Source organism: Brassica rapa, chromosome A03, assembly GCF_000309985.2.
Source record: "Brassica rapa cultivar Chiifu-401-42 chromosome A03, CAAS_Brap_v3.01, whole genome shotgun sequence".
NCBI classification, from domain to species: Eukaryota; Viridiplantae; Streptophyta; class Magnoliopsida; order Brassicales; family Brassicaceae; genus Brassica; species Brassica rapa.
Window position 1 is genome coordinate 10,926,384 of NC_024797.2, and position 25,429 is coordinate 10,951,812.

Below are 25,429 nucleotides of genomic sequence, written 5' to 3' on the forward strand. Positions count from 1 at the left end.
GACAACTACTAAGCTAAACAAAAAGATATTTTACCAAAAGAAATTAAAAAAGAACATTTGTAGCAATGTTCACTTCTATATACAAATGAATTGAGTTAGTTCACAAATAGAAGAGTCAAGTAAAATTACTGCCCAACTTTGATCTAATTTTTGACTCCAAAGTTAAAACGGTAAAATGAAGGGACATGATACTGCATTACATTATACAATATAAGAAAAATGTTTTGCATTTGATTGTTTTCAACTGATGCAGCCGCAGAGTATCTGGTCATGAGTGAGTTCTTCTACACTTTACTTGAGGAAGAACTTCCAGACATCTCTGTCTGTAGTCTCCTTAATCAAATGAGCTCCTAAGATAGTTTCCTCATCCACCAAGTTCCTCAGATGTCTCGCTCCACTGTTGAATCCCACATACTGCTTCTTTGCCGCCAAATACACCACACCATAAGGTGGTCTAAGGCACTGTTTTCACACACACAAAAAGACAACAAAACCATCACTATCACAAGGAGAGAACCACCTATTCAAGAACTAGAGAGAGAGAGAGAGAGAGAGAGAGAGAGAGAGAGAGAAGGATCAAGAACCAACCTTCTTAATGAGAGAATATAGTTTCTTCAGAGAAGTAACCGAGTAAGGGATCTCAGTCATTAGTATAACATCATACCCACATTCTCCTCCTTGCTCTGTCTCATTGGCTCGTTCCCACGCTCTACTTCCAGAGAGCTTCCTTGATCTCCTCGAGGAGAAATCTGGCTGTCCTGTAATGCTCCCTTCTTGGCTGCTACATCCGTCCATGAAGTCTTCCTCTGAGAAACTCAGGTTCATTCCCTGGTTAACTGGTTCAACTACATCGGTTCTTATGATGGATAAAACGGTCGGGAGCTCTTCCCATTCTCCCGCAAAGAAACGGACAGATGAAGAGACGGCTTGTCTTGATGGTGTGAGCAGGACTTCTGGCTGACGGCTTTGCCTGTCCCGAGCTTGATCAAGATTCGCAAGAACGTTTGGGATGGTTGTGCATCTTACTGTTTCTGCGTTGAGGTCTTGAAAGTGGACTGAGGAAGCACCCTTTAAAATCAAGCAAAAGAGATTAGATTATGAGAAATGTGACAGTAACAGCTATCTTTCAGTGTCGGTTTACTTACTTTCAAGCAGGCAAATATCCCAGGAACTCCATAGTTGCAACCTAGCTGCTCATGTTGCCATACAAATATTAGATAGCTTTAGCAAAATTGTTTACAAACTCATTCATACATTTTACTTCATATCTGGAAACTGGATGTTCATTGCAGGATACTGAAGTATCTAAGGAACCGTTCAGTGACATTAGAGGAAGTACCTCGAGGACCCTTTTGCCCCTGAAGCTAAGCTGTCCATCACGGATCTCGTTTTTAAGTACATCAACAAGAACAATAGCACTTTCCCAACTTTTCATAGAACCTACACAATATTTTTTTTATAAAAAAGACATGATTCAGTTTTATTGTGATTCATAAAGAGAGGATAACATTCTGAAGCGCATACCTTCATATTTAAAAGGAGCAGTTTCTGAGCTAGAGAGTCCGATCATATCAGCAACACTTACTTTTCCCTGCAAGAAATTGATGACTGTTTCAACCCAAAGATTTAGGATTCTCTCTGTATGTTCAGAGAAGTGTGTCATGGTCTTTCTGAGTATAATAAGCGCATATATGAAAGCTTTATATCTTTTGATGATAGTATATAAAGTTAGCAAACAATGCAATTCTTGACATAATACTTCTAACATATATCACACATATTAAAGCTTAGAACTAGCTGTTAAACTGTCTTTTATAATAATAGTACCTTGAAAATTGGTAAACCGAGCACATCTAGATTTTCACCTGAGTACCTGTGTTGAGCTGCTGTCTACAAAAAGAAAGAAAGAGATTCAGAATTGCAAATTATACTCCGTACACAAAAATGGAACATCTTATAACGGTAATCGACAGTGAGCAACCAACCTTAGAAGGTAAGATCTCAACAGCTGGTGATGGAAGCTGCAAATCCTTCTCAGAGAGTGCAGACACACCACTACAATCCTGAGGCATCAAACCTGGCCAGCATTGCGCAAGCAAAGATGGTGCCCGCATTCTTTAGCTTCTGAGTTCTCTTTCTCCAATGGTTATCAAATCTAAAAATCATCAAAAGATTTAATCTTTACTGCCACCCTAAAACCTTAAACCTCAAAACAACTAAAAGGCTCTTGACTCTTTTTTTTTTAGTAATGATCCCACAATGGTAACAATCTAAAATGATCAAAAGATCCAATCTTTAGTGATGGGAATGCCACTCTCTGAACAACATCTTTGAACTCTAAAACCCACAAAACCTTAGACTAGGCATCATGATTTTCACCTTAACGCCGATGCAATCACGTGATAAAGACTGCAACTTTGAATATATATGCACGAGTTAAACTTAATGACAAAACCAAACAGGAAACTAGTAGAGAGAAGCTAAGGACAGACATACAAAAGTCGAAAAGTTTACAGATTCAATACTGACCCAACTGCAAGATCTACGCTGACTCTTCAATTCCACATCCTTGCTACTAAACTAACCAAACATGGATCATAATCAAAACCAGAAACCATCAATGAAAAAAAAAACAGTGGAGATGACTTCTTATAGCCAGAATTTTCCAAACAAAGTAATAGTTTTCGATTCAATTTCATTTCTAAGCGAATGATTACATGATCTATTGAGTATTAAGAAACAGACAATGAAGATTACGTACAAGAGACAAGGCGATCAGTGGAGGAGTTCTTGAAACGAAGAAAGATGAGATTCTTCTCTAACACGGCGAAGATTTAAGGATCAATCAGAAACAAGGTTGAAAATTCAGAGCAAAGACCTCTCTCTCTCTCACACACGTTTAAAGTAACAATTTTTTTTTTGGATCAAATTTAAAGTAACAAATTAAAAATCTTTATTACAACAACAAAAAAAAATCTAAGAAAGTAAAGAGGGGGAGTTTGGCCAAACTAATCGAAGCTTCTGTTCCGACCAAGCTGGTCCGCTTTTGTAATATCTGTCCTAACTATTTTATAACTCTAGTCCTTATATTATTTGCTAATTAAGAAACTGACCATATTATTATCCCGGTTTGAGAATATTCCCCGGATCCTAAAACTCTTTTCCATTTTTTCTGTTTTTTTTTCCTTCAATTTTTCTTTTCCAAGCTGATAGCTTCCAGAGTTAGTAGTGTGATCCATGAAAGAATGTAATTTTTTTGTAGAAAACTATTGTAAGTATGGCTTTGGTTGTTGCCATGATCGGTGCGGCATCAGGAGGTTGCTGCTGCTCCTTATCCGTATGTCTTGATCGCGGATTGTTTCTGTAGAGAGAAAAGCCCAATTCTGTCTTGGCCCACTCCAGCCCAGCAAAAATCCTGCATAAACAAAAAGGAAACGTGAAGTTAGTTTCTTGTTTTGTTATGTCGGTCAAAGACGAACCAAGACAACAAGGAATAGGAAAGTTAAGAGGCTGATGATGTTATAAATAGAAGAGGTGGTCATGGCTTTAGAATCATCCGAAACAAAGATACAAGAGCGAGGCAAATAGAGAGAGATCAAGAGAATCAATAGTTAAGGTTTTGGTTCTAAAGAGAAGCTTGTGATTTCTATTTTGTTCTTGTAAGGTTACTCATTGATAGTGAATAAAGAGGAAGAGCTTTTGATATTGATTTCAATCTAAGTTTAAAGCACTAGGCAAAGGTTTAAATCCTAACAAGTGGTATCAGAGCAATCCAGGTTTGATTGCAAGTGCTAGGAGGAGATATGGAATCGATATCCGGAGAGTTCGGAAAGTTCAAGGTCGAGAGGTTTGATGGAAAAGGTGATTTCGGGTTATGGAAGTACAAGATGCTAATGCAGTTGGAGCTTCTAGGGTTAGATTCTACGATTCAGGAAGTTACGGTCACGTCTTCTGAAACAGACAAGGAGAAAGACGAAGAACTACCTGAGGTCAAAGTAGATCCGTTGAAGGATAAGAAGGCAAAGAATCTAATATGCATGAGCCTAGGAAATTTGGTTCTGCGTAAGGTGATGAAGGAAACAACTGCGTTAGGAGTTTGGAAGGCTTTGGAAAGAGATTACCAAACAAAGACACTTCCTAATAGGATCTACATGAAGCAGAGGTTTGCGAGCTTCAAGATGGATGATCACAAGAGCATCGAGGAAAATCTAGATATTTTTCTTAAGCTAGTTTCAGATCTTGCAAGTCTTAACATCAACATCAGCGATGAAGACCAGGCAATTCAAGTTCTATCTAGCTTGCCCCAACAATTTGATTCACTAGTTGACACGCTCAAGTACGGGACTGCAAAAGAAACTCTTACCATGAATGACGTGACTAATTCAGCATACTCCAAAGAAGTGGAGTTAAAGGAAAAGGGATTGCTGAATAAATCCAGGTCTGATGTAGAGGGTTTGTACGTGGAGGATTCAAGGGGGAGATCAGATAAAAAGGGTTACAAAGGAAAATCCAGAGGTAGATCTAAGTCAAGACAAAGGTTTGATAAAAGCAAAACAAGTTGTTTTATTTGTGGAGAAGAAGGACACTGGAAAAGAGAATGTCCTGAGAGGAGACATAAAGAATCTGCAAACATTGCGACGGAGCTGAAGCAACCATTAGTGTTAACAGCTAGTGTGCAAGACACTAAACAAGAATGGATCATGGATTCTGGATGTTCTTATCACAGTACATCAGACAGGGAGGTTATGTTTGATCTCAAGGAGTTCAATGGTGGTTCAGTGTTAATGGCTAATAACACTCAATGTGACATCAAAGGAATTGGGAAAATAAAGATTCAGAATTCAGATGGCTCTGAAGTGATACTCACAGGTGTCAGGTACATTCCAGAGGTGAGAAGAAATTTAATTTCTTATGGGATGTTAGAAAAATCAGGTTGCAAGTACAAAGGAAGCAATTTTATGGTGCACTTCTACAAAGATAATAAGAGGGTGATATCAGGAAAATATCACAAGGGAGTTTATTATTTACAAGGCACAATTGCTAAGAGTAAGAAGAATATGCATAGAGTGGAGAAAATAATCAAGAAGAAGACGTCAAAAACGGTGACGTTCGCAAAAGTTCTGATTCAGGGACCTACTCCATATGGTTTTGAAACAAAAGACTCATCAGCTCAAGGTGGAGACTCTTTCTTGACAGAAAAATCAGAAGAAATTGAGTCTAAGGCGAGCAGTGAAGAATCTCAGAAAACAGAATCTTCAACGGATGATGTATTGTTTGGAAAAGAAGTAAGGCATAAAGATGGTGATCTCTTAGCACATGTTTTGACTGCACCTAAAGAGCTTAGTACAAAAGAAGAATCTAAAGACTACGAGGAAGACTGGAAGAAGGCTGGAAAAAGGGAATACGTGAATACAAGACTCGGGAATGGCGTTGTGAGAAAAGTGTCACATATATTGGGAGAGGGTATCTTCGGAGATAGAGTCAAGGAGAATATAACACTATCTAAGAACCATTCCAATGAAAATCGAGCAGGAGTATTAATCAACGCAGTACCTGGAGAGGAGCTTCAGGTTCGCTGCGATTCCGCCTAAGAAGGAAGACGCTCCAGGTAACTCCATTATCAATGCTGTCTCAAGCTCGCAGAGACAGAGGAGGAGAAGCAAGTAAGTTTCAGGTTTATATTGATAATGGAAAACTCAAGGGGGAGTTTAAAGAGTTACCTGTGAGCATAGATGCGAGACAGAGGTTTTAGCTCAAGGTGGAGTAGCTGAAACACAAGAAAAGTCGCTCAAAAAGTTTGAAAGGTCGGATGAGGAGTATACTTTAAAAGAAAATTTAAAGTTGAAGGGATGACTTGAGAAAACGTCTTAAACAGCAAAGAGAAGCTGAATGGAGACGAGTATCTAGGTCGGGGAAAGAAGAAATAGATCACCGGAGAGGAGAGAACGTCTTAAACAGCTGCTGTGGTGGAAGATAAACACCAAGGAGAGCTGAAGGGAGACGAGTATCACAACCGGGAAATCAAAGCAGATCACCAGACAAGTAAAACATCACAGGCATCATCTTAATCAGGTTAACGCTACATGAATTACCTTACCAGGAAGTTGAAGTGGAAAGGGGTTCGTGGGTTCGTCGGAGTAACAGGGGAGTCTCAAAAGGATCAACGGAAACGCAGGAAGGACTGTCAAAATTCAATAGAGGGTAAGGCTTTGCAACTTCAAATGAGAATAATCAAACTCTATCAAGAAGACTCAAAATTCAGAGAATCTTACCGGAAAGCTGCAGTATGACCGGTAATATTGATTGAATTGATCAACACCAACATGAAAAATTAGATTTGCTAGTCACCAAGAAGAAATCGCGAGCTTCTTTGGAGATGTCTAGTGTTGCGATTAGAATGGTCTAATCTAGTAAAGGAGTGAGCTTGAGATTTGAGAAGTTGAATCGCTATCCTACAGAGGAATAGGATAAGCGATTAAATGACATCAGTGGTTTTGATCACTACAAGGATGTCACTGGCGTGGAGCATGTCGGAGTTGCAGAGAAATACCACGGAGGGATTAAAGACAAGGGTAAATGTGACGCAGGGTGAAGAAACGGTACTCGCCGGAGGTGGAATGATTCGTCGGTGAGACATCATCACAGTCCCAAGAAATTCTAGGTGAAAAAAAAAAAAAAGAGGGGGAGATGAGTGAAGATTGTCGTTTCTGGTTTCGTGTTCATGGCTCACTGCAAAGATAAGGATAAGGAGCATGGCGACAGTGACTCAACAGCGAAGTTGTCACAGATAGCGTTTCAGATCAAAGGTGGAAGGAGATGGAAGCTTGAAAGCGTCTACGGTATCATCGAAGGAGGTGACAAGAGAGAGAAGGCAAGAATATGGGCTTTAGGTGGAGATTGTAGAGAGAAAAGCCCAATTCTGTCTTGGCCCACTCCAGCCCAGCAAGAATCCTGCATAAACAAAAAGGAAACGTGAAGTTAGTTTCTTGTTTTGTTATGTCGGTCAAAGACGAACCAAGACAACAAGGAATAGGAAAGTTAAGAGGCTGATGATGTTATAAATAGAAGAGGTGGTCATGGCTTTAGAATCATCCGAAACAAAGATACAAGAGCGAGGCAAATAGAGAGAGATCAAGAGAATCAATAGTTAAGGTTTTGGTTCTAAAGAGAAGCTTGTGATTTCTATTTTGTTCTTGTAAGGTTACTCATTGATAGTGAATAAAGAGGAAGAGCTTTTGATATTGATTTCAATCTAAGTTTAAAGCACTAGGCAAAGGTTTAAATCCTAACAGTTTCTTGGTTGGATAGACTTGTGAGTGCACCAATGTATTGATGATCACTGGTGGGCAGTTTCTTTCGTACCTCGTTAACTTTGCTTTCACACAGGTTAAGTTAGTTAGTTAGTTAGGCTATCTCTATTGAGTCATAGTTTGTATATGTCTCATGTTGATGTAATTAAGAAAATGAAGGTAGTCATATGAAAGTGTAAGGTTGTAAGATGCAAGTGTACGTTCGTGTCTCAGAAACTATAGAGAGAAAGTGTATAAACGTTTTGGCATTTTATTGGTAGCTTGTGGATTCATGAGATTATTGTTGTTCGAAGGTTCCAGGAGCATGCAGATGGATGCTTGGGGTTTCAGGTAACATACATGTCAAGTTTTGCAGTCTTGACTGAGATGTTTTTATACGACTTAAGTGTTTGATGAAAGATAAACATGTCTGCAGACATTTCAGCAATTCATTGGGATCAATACTGTGTCATGTACTATAGCCCTACGATAGTGCACCATCTGATGGAGGGCTCGCTGTGCTTGGCTTAGCTCTATAACTTGTTTCTTTGCACCGGGAATGGGACCAGTCCCATGGACGGTGAACTCAGAGATATACTTACAACAGTACCGAGGCATATGTGGAGGCATGTCTGAAACAATTAACTGTATCAGCAATTTGATTGTGGCACAAACATTCATGTCAATCCAAGAAGCTGCTGGTACAGGAGTGACTTTCTTGATTTTGGTGGGAATAGTGGTTCTAGCTGTTATCTGTGTGATTCATGGGCTAACGTTCTCTGAAGTTTGAACAGATTTGGAAACACAGGGCTTGGGGAAATAACAATGGTTGGACAGTAGCAGTGGTAGCGTTACTCGAGCAGGGATCTCGGCCTTAAGGGGTTCATGCTCATACATTGTGGTATCACAGTAACAGGGTAAACCAAGATTGGATCCGGTTTAGATCAGTGATATGTAATGCAATGCTGGAATAGTACAATGTGTTAGGAACTGTGTTGGTTATAGGGTCCACTTTGGATTCCAGTCTTTTCCATGTCTTATGTTCTAGAGATTTCTTTTGTCTGCAAATCTTATATCTGATGCATGTGTCTATGATCAAAACGTTGCGCATAGAAAAGTCTAACATTAGAAAACTTGACAAGAGCATTCACAAACATAAGACTTGTCATAGGAACTCTGTTCCATTTATCTTCTTGTTCTGTTAAATTATAGTAACAAATATGTCTTTGTCTTCTAGTCACAACGTTAATTGATTTGAGGAAAACAAAGGGAGGTGAAACAGATACATTTATTGTATTTGGACATGGCAATACAATTAGGGACATCAAAGGGCCACCAAGATGTATGATTGGATCTTGTATGATTTATCCTTTGTGTTGCGTTGTCTTATGTGTCACTATACAATGTAGGTCTGTGATTTGGTAATTCAATATTTTTTATGTCACTGGTGATCTATTTACTTTAATAATCTGTCTTCAACTTTTTTTTCTTATCTTTTTGTACTTATCTGATATATACTACCAACTTTTAGACTATCTAGACTGAACTGAGTTCCATTATATTTTTTTGCTGACAAAGTTTCTATGATATATATATAGACGTTCTCAATAAAAGTTGAATGCTACCATTTCTTCCGTCGTATATATAATCGAATTTGACTGAACATAATTTTGTAGCCTCTTTTAAACTTACAGTTGAATGCAATTTTGTTTGGAGTTGGTGAAATGAGAATACATATAACGTTTAAATTTGACTTTGAATTTTGTGACTTATATTTAATTTTTTTTTTTGATAATTATACATTGGATTTGTATTTTTAGATATTTTTTATAAAGTTTTGATGTTTAATGTTTTGTTTTATATATTATTATACATATATTATAATGTTAAACAAATATACATGTTTCTTAAATTCTGGCAAATAAGTTTTTTATTTCAATACATTTTGTTTTGTTTTATGTAAGTTTTGATATTTGGATACCTATTCGGATACGGATCAGTTTTTTTGGATATCAAGATTCGAACTTACCCAAAAAAAAAATTACCAAAATAACGGTTCAAATCAATTATTTTTACTTAAAGTAAACATAGATATGAATTGGTTTGAGTATTTTATATCCATAAATATTCAAAATAACTAATATATTTGATTTATGATTTTAATTTAAGATATTAATCTTATTATACGTAGAAAACTCAAACGTGGTTAAACAAAATTATTATATGATTTTACTTAAAGTAAACATAGATATGAATTGGTTTGAGTATTTTATATCCATAAATATTCAAAATAACTAATATAAAAGGCGTTATAAACTACAATATATAGCAGTAACTCATATAGTTATACTCTTCTAATTTCTTTATTTTGCATATATACATATTTAATGTGTATATATACATTCTAAAGTGAAGTATTAGACGTTATTTTAAATCACTAAAATAAGTAAAATAAAGTCAATGCAATTAAAATAGAGAAAGCAATTTTGGCAATTTATTTTACTTATATGCATCAATTAATTAGCGGCAGATGCAAATGATTTTGTCTCGATTTGATATCACTAACATTTGTCGATTCAGGCTAAAGAAGATTAAAGAATCACACTTTTTATTTGCTTGCCAATAACTACAAAGTAGGATTAAAAAAAATGTTCTTGTGGAATCTAAAGTTACTTGTCGTATTAAAAATTGGGGTTTAGTCGATATTGGCAGGCCAAGGTGAATTGTTTATAATTAGATTTGCAATAATTAAATGATCTAATAGCTTAGTCTTTCACCTACACAGTTATCTATTAAACTAAGAAACTAATGCATAATTATATATTTTACTGTTTTATAGTTGTTGAGTACAAATGTATTCAGAAAAATAATTGAAGCAACCTAACGAGTTTGCAGCAGCGACTTCTTGTTGCGGCCGCGAGAAGTGGATGTGAATTTCTAATGCATATAATACTGTGACTAACACATGTAATAATATTATACACAAAGCATGATTTTGCAGTTTGATCTTACATGTATGGTCCCAGTAATAACTCAATATACATTCTATTCCCTTTAATGCATGGACCCCTTAACCCTACATATGTATTTTATTTTTGTTTCATGATGAAAGAACATCCACATATATTTCATTTTATTTTTTTGAACAAATATATATTTCATTTTACAATGAGAAAAAAACTGTGGTTTGATCCTTCGTGACTCAGCCCAATTGCTCAAGACATTCGACATTATTTTTTTGTTATTTTGTGGTATTATAGCGTGAGATTCATTTTTCGTTGCATACACATTAAATATATATATATAAGATGAGATGATCTTACATTTTAATCAGAAAATGGGATAATCTTGTACAATAATCTTTTTATATATCTTTTTATTCATGTACAATATTGTGTTCAATAATTTATGATATTTCATTCATACATGCTAAAAAGATAACTAAATATCGAATGATGTGTATGCATAAATAAATGGTGATACGTAGTTTAAACACGCAAGTCAAATCTAGCTTCTAAACTACAATTTGATGGATAAAATATGATATTAGAAAAGAATTGGTTCTGGTTATAGCCATATAAAATATTAGTTTAGATTTTCAAAAAAAAAAATTTAAAAAAAATAAATATATATATAAAGAAATATGTCTTCAAATTATTTAGTTTCTTATAATTTTTTTACTAAATTGGTTAACTCCAGCAAAATCTCAAAATAGTCCTTGAACATGAAACACATAAATGTCTGATTGGTTTTTGTCCCTTTTTTACATATATCAACTCTGTCAATGTTTTATTCAGTGTTAACTTACAAAATATGAGAGATATATAATTATCTAATGATTTTTACAGCGCCATCTAAAATCAAAACATAGTTCTAAACTAATGCAGTAAACCACCGTAGCAATTGCAAATATATTAGACCAAATTACATTTTTAAATCACATATTTTTTTAAATCACATATTTAGAAAGCTTAATCAGTGGGAATATCTGGCCAAAAGGTGCTCTCTGAGAATAATATTCGATGATCTAGATTCTATGCGCACATGGCGGGCCCCGATTTGCCGGCCCACTTTGGACTTACACGTTCATGGTAATCATCATCATCATCATATACAAATAATCACATACATACATGGATTAGTAACCGCAACATGATTAAGCAAGAGACAATAAATAGCTGCCGCCCGTTGATAGCTTTATAAGCACCTCTTCACCTTCTTCCTCTCCTCACTTACTCTCCTCTCTTTCCTCTTAACCTTTCTCTCTGCAAAGAAAAGCAGAAACCAAGAATGTGCGACTCACACTTCCTCTCTCGCTGTTCATCATACGAGGCAGACTTTGATTCTGACTCAGACATCTCTACCTCAAGCTCATGCTCCTCGTACAGTGAATCTGAGGAGGAGATAAACAAAGACTTCGGTTATGAGCTATCAACAAAGAAGTTGGAGAATAAGAAGAAGAAGAGCAATGTGTTGCTTGAAGGGTACGTTCTTGATGCGGTGGTGAATGATGATCTGAAGAGGACCAAGAGTTTAACAGACGACGATCTAGAGGAGCTTAAAGGTTGTGTAGATCTTGGTTTCGGGTTCAACTACGAGGAGATTCCTGAGCTTTGTAATACTTTACCTGCTCTTGAGCTTTGTTACTCGATGAGTCAGAAGTTCATGGATCAAGATCATCACCATACTTCTTCGCCTGAGAAGATTGAATCACCTGTTAGCTCGCTAGCTAGCTGGAAGATATCTAGTCCTGGTAAGCTCCAGCTTTCAAAATGTTAAACCGTTTCTTGTTTTTTTTTTCATATTTTCTGATTAAATGAAATGTGTGAAAACAGGCGACAATCCTGATGATGTCAAAGCGAGGTTGAGATTCTGGGCACAAGCTGTGGCATGCACCGTGAGACTATGCACTTGAGAAGAAGAAGTACAACAAACAAAACTTGCAGGAGTGATGTCTCTTTACAAGCTGTTCTGTTTCAGAATTTGAGACTGACCTGCTTGAACCACCCACTTGTTGTATGTACAAACAGATGTATAAAATGATTTTGCTAGAGAAATTTCTTGTAATGCATTCTTATAAGAGCAAAATAAAATAAAATTTTATTCTTTTGATGAAGATTGGTACAAAGAACATGGTTCACACAAGCATACATCTAAAGAGAATCAGTATATAAAAGTGGCTCTCATTCTCAATCTCGGACATGTTCCATGCTTCTTCTCTCCTGTCTTGCACCAAACCGGTCCACATCATAAGTCTATAGAGAAACTATTGCTGTGTTCTTGTCCTTAATTAAAAATGTACAACTTTCACAAGATTAGGATGCTTCTTTATTTTTATACAAGAGTTCGGAGTTATTACAACCTAACTGTTCCTAAGAGTTTGGCAAAAGTTGCATCCCAAAGTTTCTAACTACAGATATATGTTCACATTCAACCTATGAATTAGTTTCTTGTCTTAATTCCATAGAGATAATCTAGCACAACAACTCACCTTGAATTTTTTTTTATGTTCAAGCAGATGACAATAGCTTCTCTATGTCTTTCTGTGAAAAGAAGTAGGACAAATCTAAAAGGTCAGACAGATCCTTTAGTGGTTAAAGAAACGAACATCAATGTGTGTGGGAGGGGAAACTTATACTAACCTCGATCTCAAGAGGTGAAGTTGTAGGAGCATATCGATCCACAACATTTCCTTGTTTGTCTACCAGAAACTTTGCAAAGTTCCACTTGATAGAATCCCCAAACAATCCGCCTTTTTGTTCTTTTAAGAACTTGTATAGAGGTGAAGCGTTCTCTCCATTCACTTCAATCTTATCATCAGAGAATTAAACAAGTATCAAAACTACGCAGTAACATCACCGCGTGATAGAAACCTGAGAAACAAGTTCAAGAGTTCAAGAGAACCTTGTCAAAGATGGGAAACTCTCCTTTGAAGGTTGTGCAAATGTTATCCTTGATCTCCTTGTTGCTACCTGGCTCTTGACCTCCAAATTGGTTGCAAGGAAACGCTAAGATCTCAAGCCCTGCGTGTGAAACGAGGCTTCCCTTAATACTTACACATCACATGTTCCATTAATTACAAGCCTAAGAAAGCCAGAGACATACCCTTGGTTTTGTACTTGGCATACAAAATGTTCAGCTCTTTGTAGTTTCCTTGTGTTAAACCACTGCCCAATAAAAGATTAAAAAAACACATTACACACAAAACTTATATTGTTCACTGCATCATAATCACTGAAACATTGTAGAGTTAGCACCACTGATGGGATCTTATACTTAAAACGCTTACCACTTAGAGGCTACGTTGACAATAAGAAGCACCTTTCCAGTGAACTTGCTTAAACTCACATTATTCCCTTCAATGTCCTGCAAATTTTCAATTAGAGACATGAATAACTTTGTAGAGCTCGTTAACTATAAAGATTAACATAAACCAGATAGGTTCTTGAAACATTCACTTTAAACACACACATAAAAATAGCCAATCTTCTCATCTAACAGTCAACATTTGCAATAGTAACCATTAGTAATCAAGAACATTCGTCTAGTTCTACGAAGTTAACATCATATTCCCTGTGATCTACCCTTAAAGATCAAGTCTTTGTACTGAATTAGTAATGATGACAACATAATTAGAAAAAACGAAAGCAATGTCCGATCATAGAGTTGTTGATCATGTCATAAAGTGTACCCAGAAGAACTGAATCAACTAGAACTTGACATGATCTCGGAATAACACAAGGAGGGAGAACAATTATTATACCTTAACAGAGATGTGGTAGATGGAGCTGTATGATGATTGGTCGACAATAGCTGGAGAAGGCAGGGACATGTACAGGTAGAAGACAAAGGCTAGAGGCAATAAGAGAATTAAGACACAAGTTCTTGATCTAGGCATCGAGACAGATTCTTTTAAAATCTTCTTCTCTATGGTGAAAGAGGACGAGGACGAACAAACAAAAATGTTCCAAGTTTCTAACACAACACAACTCAAGAAGCTTGTTGACTTGGACAATGGACAACTGTTGCCCGGATTCGAAAGTTAAAAGCTTTAATGGGCTTTTACATGGGTTTTGATCGCAATGCCTTCAGACCAATGAACATCCATCACAACAAGAATATAAAGTCGCATTACGTGACAAGTTTATTGTATCATAATCAACTTTTAAGATTGTAGAGTTAAGCATCACTGATATGATAGCCTGATACTGTAATGCTACATAGTAAAAAGGGTGGCTACTACAAACTTTAGTGAGAAGCAGAAGCAACTTTCTCGCAATTTTCTGATTCAGAATCATCTTCGGAGAAGCTTGGGGGTTTAGGAATGAGTCCTAAAGTCTTGAACATGAGTTGGTCGGCGTCAAAGTCATTGTTTGGTGTTGTTAACAGCTTCTCCCCAGTGAAGATAGAGTTTGCACCAGCAAGAAAACACAAGGCTTGCTCTGGCATTGTGAACCGGACTCTGCCAGCAGATAACCTCACCATTGCTTTTGGCATCACAATTCTTGCCGTTCCAATCATCCTGATCATCTCCCATATCTCAACCGGCTGCCAAAAAAACACACACAAGATTTTTTCAAAGCTCTTTTACCACTAAGCAGCGCCTGTGACTTGCATTGTGTGTGTTTCTACTACCTTCTGGTCTTCAAGAGGAGTGCCTTTCACTGCAAGAAGAGCATTGATAGGAACACTCTCAGGGTGAGAAGGAAGTGTTGCCAGCGTGTGCAATAATCCTACTCTGTCCTCCTCTGCCTCTCCAAGCCCTATGATTCCTCCTGTTTTTCGGTTAAAAGAAAAACACTTGAGAACATGTTTGTTCTTCTCAATCAATGTATCTATCGAATCAATGAATACTAAGGATGTTGGTTGTTTCATATCGTAGTTACCTGAACAGACATTGATTCCAGCTTCACGAACATGCTCAAGAGTTTCAAGGCGGTCGTCGTAGCTTCTAGTAGTGATGACGTTTGGGTAGTACTCTCTTGAAGTATCAAGATTGTGGTTATAAGCAGTGAGGCCGGCCTTCTTTAGCTCTAACGCTTGCTGCTTCTCAATCATGCCCAATGTGCAGCAAACCTCCATCCCCATGCCTCTGTTGTGAAGTGAGAGCCCATAAATATAGTTATAAAACATATTCAACAAACCAAGTTTGAAATGATCAGTTCAGATATCTCAAAATTGGTGTTTGACATGCACACAAACACAGATATTGGCAGCACTATGGGTACCTTATTTCTTTGATGTAGTCAAGTATCTGGTTGAAATTGGTTTTCCGTCCTATTGTATCTCTCCACGCAGCACCCATACAAAAACGTGTGCTACCAGCTTCTTTTGCCTAACAACCAATCAAAATTTGTTAGATTTAACATTAAGAGAGCTCATTACATTCTCAATATTCTTCATTAAAACAATCCCAATATCCTAGATTATCAGTTTTCATTATCATCCTGACGCTTGATTATTAATAAGTTTTAGAGAGTAAATAGATCTGCTACACAATGTATTTTAGACTCCTTGGATAGAGCATTAACTGATAAAACCCAACAAGAGTAAAAGCAAATGAAGATAACAGGATTATACTAAGAAACTCCATGTTCACTTCAACATTCCACATGTTTCTTACTGACACATTGTGCTAAAGAGTATACATCGAGCAAAGGAAACCGACAGGGAAACAACAAACCTTCTTTGCTGCTTCAATAACAGCGTCCTTGGACATGAGTTTTTGTGCCTTGACTCCCGTGCTATATCTGGAGGACTGAGGACAATACGAACAGTCCTCACTGCAACCACCAGTCTTTATAGAAAGGAGAGTACATTGCTGCACTTCCCTGAAGTTATGAACATGTCTATGAACCTGAGCCTGAAACCCCCCAAAGCCCCCACACAAATATCATTACCAAAGTAAAATACAAAGAACAATGAAAACCAGTTGTGCAGCCAAATGAACCAATTATTAAAGCAGATGCATTTCAATGAGATCCAAGCTCAGCAAAAACCTTCTCTACTCAAACAAACACGTTCAGGGAAAAACAAAAAAAAATAAAAATCGATACTTTACAGAAACCCAACTCCACATTCATGAAACAGAGGAGGGACAACTACAAAGAGATAGAAAGGAGGGAACTTTACGCCATGGAAGAGGAGGTCAAGAACAGGAGAATCATAAACAGCCTTGATTTCATCTCTACTCCAGTCATTCCTCGCACCTTCCCGAATCGTCCTTTCAGCTTCAGCTAAGGCTGCTGATGAAGACGAGTAAGGAGAACAGCAAGAAGCAGATTGACGAAATGAGACAGAAGCCCTCAGCTGAGATCGAAATGTAAATCGAGCAAGCATCATTCTTTCTTCTTCTCGAGCTGATGTTTCTGCGCTAATCTTCTTCGTCTTCAGTCATCCTTGCCAGTGAGTGAAGTCACCGTTGGAGTTTCCGCCTCTCGTGACACTAATGGGCCTCTTTTAGACATTCTATTGGGCCGAAAACATGTTCCCAGACGACACCGTTTATCATTAACCGCAACAGTCCTTAAACGACAGCGTTTACGTCCTTAGTGTATTAAACTGGCCGGAGTCGCCGTGATAGAGTAGAGAAGATGAGCGGCGGAGGAAACAACGTCGTGAACAAAGTGTTCTACGCGACGTCGTATCATCCTATCCAAGCCGGAAGCATCGACGGGACCGACGTTGCGCCGCATGATAACGGCGTCCGTCGAGCTCTCCTATGTTACAACGCCGGTCTATGTAAACTCTCTCTCTCTCTATCTCTATTGCTCCTTCCAAGTTTATCACTTTGTTTCTGAATACTCAAAGCTCATCGGTTTGTATTTGTTCTGGGTATTTCGAAAGATGATCCCTTTGGCGATTCGAAAGCTGCCGGAGATCCTTACTGTACCTTATTCGTGGGTCGAATCTCTCATCTTACTACAGAGGATACTCTTCGTGAGGTAAAGAGTTTTTGTTTTGTCTTCGTGCTGTGTGTTTAGCACTTTTGACTGAGCATGTTGTCTGCAGGCTATGAGTAAACATGGCAAAGTTAAGAGCTTGCGTATGGTCAGACACATTGGTAACGTTTTGTTCTTTCTTCCAAGATATTGTCTTTAGCGTAACTGTGTGATCTTCACATTATGTTGTTTCCTTTCTTTAGTGACGGGTGCATCACGAGGATATGCTTTTGTGGAGTATGAGACTGAAAAGGAGATGCGTCGTGCTTACGAGGTAACTGCAGTGATGCTTCTTCTTTTTTTTGTTTATGTCTTGCTTTGTTTTGTAAAGCTGTTTGAAATCCATGTCGTATATGGTTTTACAGGATGCTCATCATTCGTTCATTGATGGTAGAGAGATTATTGTTGATTATAATAGGCAGCAACTGATGCCTGGATGGATACCAAGACGATTAGGTTTCCCTATTCTTATGCTCTTTGTCTCTAAACTATAGATTTTCTATTAAGAGTTAGATCTTCATCTCTTTGCTTAATCCTTGGAAGCAGGAGGGGGACTTGGTGGTAGGAAAGAGTCTGGACAACTTCGTTTTGGAGGACGAGAAAGACCGTTCCGTGCTCCCTTGTACGGTTTTGTTTTCCTCTAAGTCCTGTTCCGGTTATATGTAACTAGCTGGAGATAGTTGTCATGAGCCTTGTAATTATCAGGTTCTTTCAAAATCATATATAATTGTGGATTATGTTTGTTATAGGCGGCCAATCCCTCATGAAGATTTGAAGAAGCTTGGGATTCAGCTTCCACCAGAGGGAAGATACATGTCACGTACCCAGGTCTTCACTACTATATGTTTACTGTTATATTGGGTCTTTTGTTCGTGTTTCTTGTGCTAAGAAGTGGCTTATTGATGTGTTGTTTAACGTGTCTAGAATACTAAAGACTTAACACATAATAATTTGCTTGTTGGATGTAGATACCATCACCACCGAGGAGAAAAGGGAGTGTGTCCGATAGAGAGGAAGGATATTATAGGGAAGAAGAGAGGAGCCCTGTCAAGAGAGAAGGGTCTTATCACGGTCACAGGGAAAGCGAGAGGGCTCATAGAAGACACAACAAAGACAAAGAGGAGCGTTCCAGAGTAGAGTCTCGGTCTGACAGAAAAGAGAGGTCACGAGGGAGAGAAGATCGATATGGTGATAAGGAAGATGTTTCTGGCAGCAGAAGATCAAACCATGGAGAAGAACGTCCTCACAAACGTCATAAACACAGGCGTCTCCGTCATCATAGGAGGTCTTCTAGCCGGGATCATCATTCTTCTGATTGAATCTCTTAAGTTTCTGTGAGAGATTCCACCTAGTGTCCCGAGAATCTTCAAACCGCATGATAGTTTGTAGTATAATTTGACAATGGAACATGTTGTTCGTGGGGCTAGTTTCTGTATTTAATAAACCATCAAAACACAAGAGACTAATGACTTCGGGGACACCATAAAGTTCTCAGTGCTATGATACGAAAAACATAGTTGTAGTTATTTTTCTTTTCTTTTCACTTAGCCGGGTATCTGACAAGGAAGAAGCCAGAATTTTATCACAAAATATGATGCAAGCATGAACCGATGCCAAGCAATACTCGAGGTTTGATGCTAACGAAAACAAAACCTACCGTAATAAAAGAGTTAATGTGCTCTTAGGCTGAGAAGAGACAGACTTAGAAACAAAAATCATCTCTGTTTCTTTCTGTTGTCAGAACTTTGCTGTCATTACTTGAATGGACTTAAACTCCTAGTGTTCAATAGAAACACAGCTCTTTCTCTTTGTGCAATCAAGTCAATTAGTCAACCAACGTATTGACAAGACGTAGAATATAGAGTACAATGGTATGTACTTTCTATAAATCGACAATAATTGTTAAACTTGTAAAATTTCACGATTTTTGTAAAATATTTGCAGAGCAGGAATATAGAAACCAGTTCCAAAAACCAATAAGTTCAGTAGTTACTAAGGTTTACTCCTTGATGAAGAGGAAAATAGAAAGACACCAATATGAGAAAAGGATTTCGTGTGGGAAGAGAGGTATGAGACCGACCGAACTGTGGCAACTCATTGACGGCTATGTCGCATCCAAGGTCTTTGACTACTTTGTATCAAATTGTTTCTTGTTAACGAAGTTTTATATATCCAAGCTTCGTCTATACCAAAGACCTAGTCCACAAATATTTCTATGAGAATAACGAAGTTTCGCTAAATACCATCCACCAGAAAAATCCATTCAAAGTGTCTAGATTAGTAATTTACTATTTTTAGAAACTTGCTTAAACATATAAATACACTAATAGCTAGCCCCATAATCAATCACCAACCAGAAAATTTGAAAGGAAAAAAAAAGCAAAAAAAAAATTACTAAGAAAAAATGGCGTTTGAAAGGAAAACTGCGATTTTGTCAATCGCTATAATTTTAATGATCATAGCAGTGACCGCAACAGAAGCTGATGGCCAATTTAATATCCGAAGGAGCTTAAATGATTTTGGTGGAGCTTGCTGCAATGTGTTCATTCATACATGTTGTTTTCCTCATCATTAACTTTACTACATTTAGTAACGTACTCTCTAATAATTCCTTCCAATATTTTCCTTTTCTACCAGGATGATTGATCATCTACCTACATATCTTATTAAGTGGACCATTGAACATAATGTTTGATTAGCAATGTATCTAAATTACATGTATGTATTTTTATAGAGACTTTTAATTTAATAAACCATATACTGTAATTCTTAACCTTCTTTTTCATGAAATATAAAAGATATCCGCAAGAAAATTGATCAATGAAAACAGTATTATGTAATATATATGGAGCATCACTTTATTAAAAGAAATGAATGACTATTTATGGTCAATGTTAAAGCTAGTTACAATTTCACTTCCATTCATGATTCCAAATTTATAATTATATTTATACATAGTTACAAGAAAATATATAGGTTTGTATGATTGTTAACATAATATATATTGTTTTGTCAATATGACTACTAGTCGTTGTTGGTGTATAAGTTCAATACATAATTTAAATTAAATTATTTAAAACAATTATTTATTTATTACATTTTTCTTCATTAATAATGATAAAACATTCAAACAATCAATACAATAACAGTCGTTATGGCCAAGTCTCTGATTATTAGTATTATGTGCTTCAAATGCAAGAAAATGACTTGTTACTGATTGCTTGAATATGACATTTGCTTTTAGAGATAAAAATTGAAAAATGATTGATGAAACATCTATTTTGGGGCAGCTAAGATTCAACTAACCTCTCATAACTTCGGTGCAATATGTCCTGCATGAGACATAAGAATAATTCAGATTAGATTTTAAATATACATATATGACATGAAGTTATAATCTATTCTAGTATAAAACTAAAGATAAACATAAAACTAAACAACTGATTTTGAGTGACTGACACATTTGTAATTGCCACCATGCTTCTTATTGTGTATATACATGAAATTACATCAATGTACACTCATTGTTCAATCTTTTTATTACTTTATGACATTATCATTGTGTATTAATTATCATTTTATGATTGTAGAGCTATTGTGAAAATTATTTGTTATCAACTGTTGGTTTTTTATTTGTTTGCTTATTTTTATTCACAATTGAGGATTATTGCTGATCTTTTAATTTATTTTGTATTTATGTGTTTCTATATTGTGGGAAATTTGTTGATCGTGATCTTTGGTTTTAAAATTGTTGTTGAGACATTAAACCTTTTAGAAAAAAGTCGCTTGATTTAATCATTTCATTGTTACTCAGATCTTTTCATCATGATCTTTGCTTTTAAAATGGTGGTTGAGCTATATTGTGGGGTGCCGCAGTAACAATCTCTGGCGGCGAGGATTTTCCGGCGGGTTTTGCCGGATTTTTGAAAACTGAGATGCAACTCTACGAACCTGTTCGATTCCAGTAACGATCTCCATTGTTTTGACACGGTTTTGAATCTTCCTAGAGATTTTGGTGGAAGCCTGAGGCGTATTAGTTTTACTACATCTGCAGAGACATACATCGGGTTAGTGTTTGGTTCTTGCATCGTGTCTGTTCTTTCACAGAAAGTAATTAACGTCGCATCTTTTGTTTTTACCCGACAGTTTATATATATAAAGACTGATCAAAAGTTTTTTGATTTTTTTTTTCAGTTTCTTTTGTACTCTCTGGATTATTTTCCTATTTATAAATAGATTTGGTAGTGGAAACACCGTAGCCTATTTTATAAAGTCAATAGACATAATTTCTGAAAACAAATACATACTATTATCTGATAAACGAATTTGCTTACCAGTCATTCTCCATGATATTAGTGAAATTGATTACTTGTTATTTTTTTCTATGATTTTAGGATAAGTCATCAGTTTAATTAATAATATTTATTTAAAAATTCATTTTAATATATAAATTTATCATAATATTTAAAATAATTAATAAACATTAATATATTCTACCTATATATAGTATTATTTTTAAAAATTAGAATTTGCTTACTTGTCATCTTCACTATGATCTTAGTGAATTTACTTATTTGTCATCTTCTACATGATTTTAGAATAAATCATCAGTTTAATCAATAATATTATCTAAAAATATTTTAATATATAAATTTATCATAATATTTAAGATAATTAATAAACAATAACATATTCTACTTATATATATACTACTATTTTTTAAAAAAAAATTATCATATATAATTATCATGATATTTAGAACATTTTTTGTCATCATATTTAGAACATTTAATTAAATATATATATTTTATTTAGTAATATTCTATTGATATTAACAATATCTATAGATAATATTATAATTATGTTTATCCTGTATTTAGTTTATGATTTTATTGAGTAATATAAGCTATAAATCTTATCTCAAAATATTTTAAATAGTTTTTTGGATTTTTTTTTACATTTTTGACAAAATTAAAACTTTATTTATCTTTAAACATAAAAACAGGATACAAATTATAAAATCGCCAAAAATGAAGTTAATAGACGTAAAATATGTATATTAAAGGGATTGGGCAATATAAAACTTTAGTGTTTGAATAAAATTATTTTAAAAGTAAATCCTTGGAAGATGATTAGAGAACATAGATTATTAATGCCACATCATGGCCCAAGAGGAACTTTACATTTCCCATCAGAATAATGAAGAACCTCAGAAGTATTGGTGATTGCCACTCTGCTTTTAAACAGGTTTCATCATTTTCAAGACCGTGAATGTTCATGTAAAGATTTCTGGTGATTCCATGTCTCAAAAGGTATGTCAAAGATGAAGGAGATCCAAACATCTTACAATTGCATAGATTACACTTTGAATTCATAATTTAGTAACCGAGCCCAACTAAATATTTATATAACTGTGTTTTGTTTTGAATACTTTTTTTAATACATCAAATTCAATTGGTCACTGAAAAAAACACTAAACCATATAATATATTGATCTTTGCAGACGATGACTTCCAACTATATATATACACAATAAGGAAGATAACCCCCAAAGCTTCTTTAGAAACGATCTCTGGCTCTGTGAATACAACGCAGTGCTTCGGCTTCGTTTGCCGAGTCTGGAATGCTTAAAGATCTACGGATTTCTTTGCTGGATGTTCTGAGAAACGGGTTACACGCTTTCTCTACCTTAACAGTCGTTGGAATCTACAAACAAAACCTCGCAAATGAAATAAAGAAAGAGGTTAACAGATAGAGAGGAGAAGAGAAGATAGTTTACCGAAGGGAGTCCCTGGCTGCGAAGATGGGCGACTCGGGTTGCATAAGAGTGAAGAGTTTCATTCTTTGGTTCTATAGATAGTGCAAACTTGATATTGCCCTGTATCATGGAAGACATGTAAATAGTTTGTTTCTCCGAGTCACTGAGAGTTGAATAATATGAGATAAGAGTGCAATGTTTATGTGTGCAAACTTACTGCTGTGTTTTCGCGACCGCAATATATATTTGTATCATCTGGTAAAGACACGATCTTTTGGAGTGATGAAAGCATCTGAGACAGGCAGAAAAAAAAGGTATTATCGTTAAAACTTAAAAGAGAACAGAGCACAGTAAATTTGCTTCTGTGAAAAACGATGAAAGTTAAGGTTATTAGAGTACATACTCTACTGGTTATTCGATTAATGTTACCTGCTCGGGGGTTCCTTCTGAGAGGGTACCACAAGATAAGCTATGTATCAGGTCTCCTGTGAATATTGTGGCTGACCCGGGAAAGTAAAAGCTAATATGGCCTGCTTGAGAATAAGAACAGTTAAAAAGAGAGTAAAACATGCCACAGCGTAGTGACGAAGTTACTAGTTTTTCTAAAGGATGAAAAAGGAAAGCAGTTTCACAGTGTGTATGGCGAATATCATTTTAAGTTAACTAAGAAACGTTTCTAAGGTTGGCAATATTTGATTGTAGCATATCTCAACTGTAGAGGTAAATGGCAGCTACAAACCTTGTGTGTGACCAGGAGTGTCAATTACCCGAACCTCATGCCCAGCAAACATCCACTTATCACTATCCTTGAGAAGTATGTCAATTCCAGGAATCCGATCCTTATCCACAGCTGAGCCAATCACCTGTCGGAAACATAAGTCACATAAAAACACTATAGAATATATCACCGAAGCAACGAAGAAAAGAACAACTAAACAAATAGGCCACAATACAGCTGACTAGCAAAAGTAGAAGTCAACTTCAATGTCCTTTATTCAAATTTCGCACTAAAGGCCATAAAGCCATTACTTTTGTTAACACTAACACCTTACAACATCTTCAAAAAAACAAACAATTATATCGTAGAGCTCTATGTTCCATAGCTATCGTGATAGGGCCAAGTTGCGCAGAGAGCATATAACGAAACGAAATAAAACAAAGGATATAAATTTTAAAACCGAAGATAGTATCCCCTCACCTTTGCGCCATACCTAGCTTTCAGCTCAGCATTCCCCCCTATGTGATCGTCATGATGATGAGTATTCAATATATAAGTTAAGTTCCAATTCTTCCTGCTCAAGGCATCAATAACAGGCGCAGCCTCAGAAGGATCAACAACTCCAACCGTCCCAGTGTCTTCATCGTGCAAAAGATACGCATAGCTGTCCTTACTACAAGGCACCTGAAACATCACCAAAATTTTTAGAAAGAAAAAGTAGAATGAAGCTGCAAAGTGATGATAAGGTAAAGCATATACAAACAAACCAGTTCGATTTTTAAGGAAGAGGGCATGTTGGAGATGCTACAAAAGTGAGTAACTTTAAGAGTTTTTCTAGCTCCACGAAGAGTTTTGAGGGGCATGGAGAATAACCACATAACTCCGTATAACAAGCTTTTCCTGAGGCAAAGATGTCTCAAACCAGGCCACACACAAAGCTGACCTCCAATCTATTCCAAAAAAGCAGAGCTTAGATAATTCAATCACAATCTTCCTCTAACAAGCCAGCACATACAACTTCAGCTACAGAGATTAATCCTCAAATGAATCGACACAACACTAAACCCAAAACAAGGAACTTTCCTAACGAAGTTGAGAATCTGAGCTAACGAGATCTTTATCTGGATCCGAGTTATCAAAGGTTGTGAGCAGAGACTGAATCAAAGGTAACAGTAAGAAGAGGGGGAGAGAGATAAACCCTAGAAGAAGAAGGAATCGACGAATTGGTGGAGGTAGATGAAGAAGCTTTGGAGATCATTGGAATCTTCTACCTCTCAGATAGAAACGAGAGGGATTTTGCGAGGCAGAGTATCGCCGGAGGAGCTGTGAGGAAGACGACGAGTCTGCGACTTGGAGAGAAAAGACGTCAGAGTCAGAGACAGCTTTTTTATATATATTTAATTTTGGTTTATCGCTTATAAGTCAAACTTATATAGCCCACCTACCATCTCCTTTTAATGAATTGTTCCGTGTTTATCTATCTATCATTATTCGTTTTTTCTTTCGAATTTGGCCTTTTAAGGTTACAATGCAAAGAAAAGCACGCCTCTGTTTTCATTATTCATTTTACTTAATTCGACCATCAGGATATAGTTTTACTATTAGTTAGTGTTTAACATGGTAAATCAATTTTTATATGTTGTTGTTGGTAGATTAGATTTTCTTTTGCTGGTTTTGTTTTGAAACCATGATTCGACGATACAAGAAGTTGAGAAGAGAGCTT

The 25,429-nt window shown here is 36.3% G+C and overlaps 7 protein-coding genes across 13 annotated transcripts; 3 read left to right on the forward strand and 4 right to left on the reverse strand.

The window, feature by feature from the left end:
- Nucleotides 1–41: 41 nt before the first annotated feature.
- LOC103858063 (histidine protein methyltransferase 1) lies at nt 42–3,009 on the reverse strand. Of its 2 annotated transcripts, XM_009135344.3 has the most exons (9): nt 2,762–2,999; nt 2,530–2,580; nt 1,986–2,155; nt 1,828–1,890; nt 1,525–1,591; nt 1,340–1,440; nt 1,146–1,190; nt 589–1,068; nt 42–462 (listed from the first exon to the last, which is right to left on the reverse strand). In XM_009135344.3, the coding sequence occupies exons 3-9, from the start codon at nt 2,112–2,114 to the stop codon at nt 292–294; spliced, it is 1,056 nt and encodes a 351-aa protein (XP_009133592.1). In that variant the 5' UTR covers nt 2,115–2,155; nt 2,530–2,580; nt 2,762–2,999; the 3' UTR covers nt 42–291. The 2 variants fall into 2 exon arrangements, with proteins under 2 accessions (XP_009133592.1, XP_009133591.1); XM_009135343.3 differs by lacking the exon at nt 2,530–2,580 and having other exon boundaries at nt 2,762–3,009.
- An 8,465-nt stretch (nt 3,010–11,474) lies between these two features.
- LOC103858065 lies at nt 11,475–12,401 on the forward strand. The gene is made up of 2 exons (XM_009135349.3): nt 11,475–12,042; nt 12,125–12,401. Exons 1-2 carry the CDS (start codon nt 11,580–11,582, stop codon nt 12,202–12,204), a joined length of 543 nt encoding a protein of 180 aa, XP_009133597.1. The 5' UTR covers nt 11,475–11,579; the 3' UTR covers nt 12,205–12,401.
- Nucleotides 12,351–14,276, reverse strand: LOC103858064 (probable glutathione peroxidase 3, mitochondrial). Of its 3 annotated transcripts, none has more exons than XM_009135347.2 (7): nt 14,053–14,276; nt 13,579–13,655; nt 13,395–13,456; nt 13,194–13,312; nt 12,932–13,099; nt 12,781–12,832; nt 12,351–12,511 (listed from the first exon to the last, which is right to left on the reverse strand). In XM_009135347.2, exons 1-6 carry the CDS (start codon nt 14,185–14,187, stop codon nt 12,800–12,802), a joined length of 594 nt encoding a protein of 197 aa, XP_009133595.1. In that variant the 5' UTR covers nt 14,188–14,276; the 3' UTR covers nt 12,351–12,511; nt 12,781–12,799. The 3 variants fall into 3 exon arrangements, with proteins under 3 accessions (XP_009133595.1, XP_009133594.1, XP_009133596.1); XM_009135346.2 differs by having other exon boundaries at nt 12,367–12,515; XM_009135348.2 differs by having other exon boundaries at nt 12,369–12,574.
- Nucleotides 14,277–14,326: 50 nt separating this feature from the next.
- Nucleotides 14,327–16,714, reverse strand: LOC103858066 (biotin synthase, mitochondrial). The gene is made up of 6 exons (XM_009135350.3): nt 16,422–16,714; nt 15,973–16,152; nt 15,518–15,624; nt 15,176–15,381; nt 14,925–15,064; nt 14,327–14,837 (listed from the first exon to the last, which is right to left on the reverse strand). The coding sequence occupies exons 1-6, from the start codon at nt 16,629–16,631 to the stop codon at nt 14,538–14,540; spliced, it is 1,143 nt and encodes a 380-aa protein (XP_009133598.1). The 5' UTR covers nt 16,632–16,714; the 3' UTR covers nt 14,327–14,537.
- A 90-nt stretch (nt 16,715–16,804) lies between these two features.
- LOC103858068 (U11/U12 small nuclear ribonucleoprotein 35 kDa protein) lies at nt 16,805–18,773 on the forward strand. Of its 2 annotated transcripts, XM_009135351.3 has the most exons (8): nt 16,805–17,030; nt 17,136–17,233; nt 17,301–17,352; nt 17,434–17,504; nt 17,596–17,686; nt 17,777–17,852; nt 17,980–18,058; nt 18,199–18,773. In XM_009135351.3, the coding sequence occupies exons 1-8, from the start codon at nt 16,883–16,885 to the stop codon at nt 18,547–18,549; spliced, it is 966 nt and encodes a 321-aa protein (XP_009133599.1). In that variant the 5' UTR covers nt 16,805–16,882; the 3' UTR covers nt 18,550–18,773. The 2 variants fall into 2 exon arrangements, with proteins under 2 accessions (XP_009133599.1, XP_018513363.1); XM_018657847.2 differs by lacking the exon at nt 17,980–18,058 and having other exon boundaries at nt 18,199–18,728.
- A 284-nt stretch (nt 18,774–19,057) lies between these two features.
- Nucleotides 19,058–22,634, forward strand: LOC108871304. The gene has a single exon (XM_033288472.1). It carries the CDS (start codon nt 19,635–19,637, stop codon nt 19,803–19,805), a length of 171 nt encoding a protein of 56 aa, XP_033144363.1. The 5' UTR covers nt 19,058–19,634; the 3' UTR covers nt 19,806–22,634.
- LOC103858069 (hydroxyacylglutathione hydrolase 1, mitochondrial) lies at nt 22,555–25,153 on the reverse strand. 3 transcript variants are annotated; one of them, XM_009135352.3, is made up of 8 exons: nt 24,905–25,153; nt 24,474–24,656; nt 24,187–24,390; nt 23,728–23,851; nt 23,418–23,518; nt 23,206–23,280; nt 23,010–23,108; nt 22,555–22,936 (listed from the first exon to the last, which is right to left on the reverse strand). In XM_009135352.3, exons 1-8 carry the CDS (start codon nt 24,962–24,964, stop codon nt 22,790–22,792), a joined length of 993 nt encoding a protein of 330 aa, XP_009133600.2. In that variant the 5' UTR covers nt 24,965–25,153; the 3' UTR covers nt 22,555–22,789. The 3 variants fall into 3 exon arrangements, with proteins under 3 accessions (XP_009133600.2, XP_033144357.1, XP_033144359.1); XM_033288466.1 differs by having other exon boundaries at nt 24,474–24,681; nt 24,999–25,144; XM_033288468.1 differs by having other exon boundaries at nt 24,474–24,675; nt 25,007–25,110.
- Nucleotides 25,154–25,429: the final 276 nt, after the last annotated feature.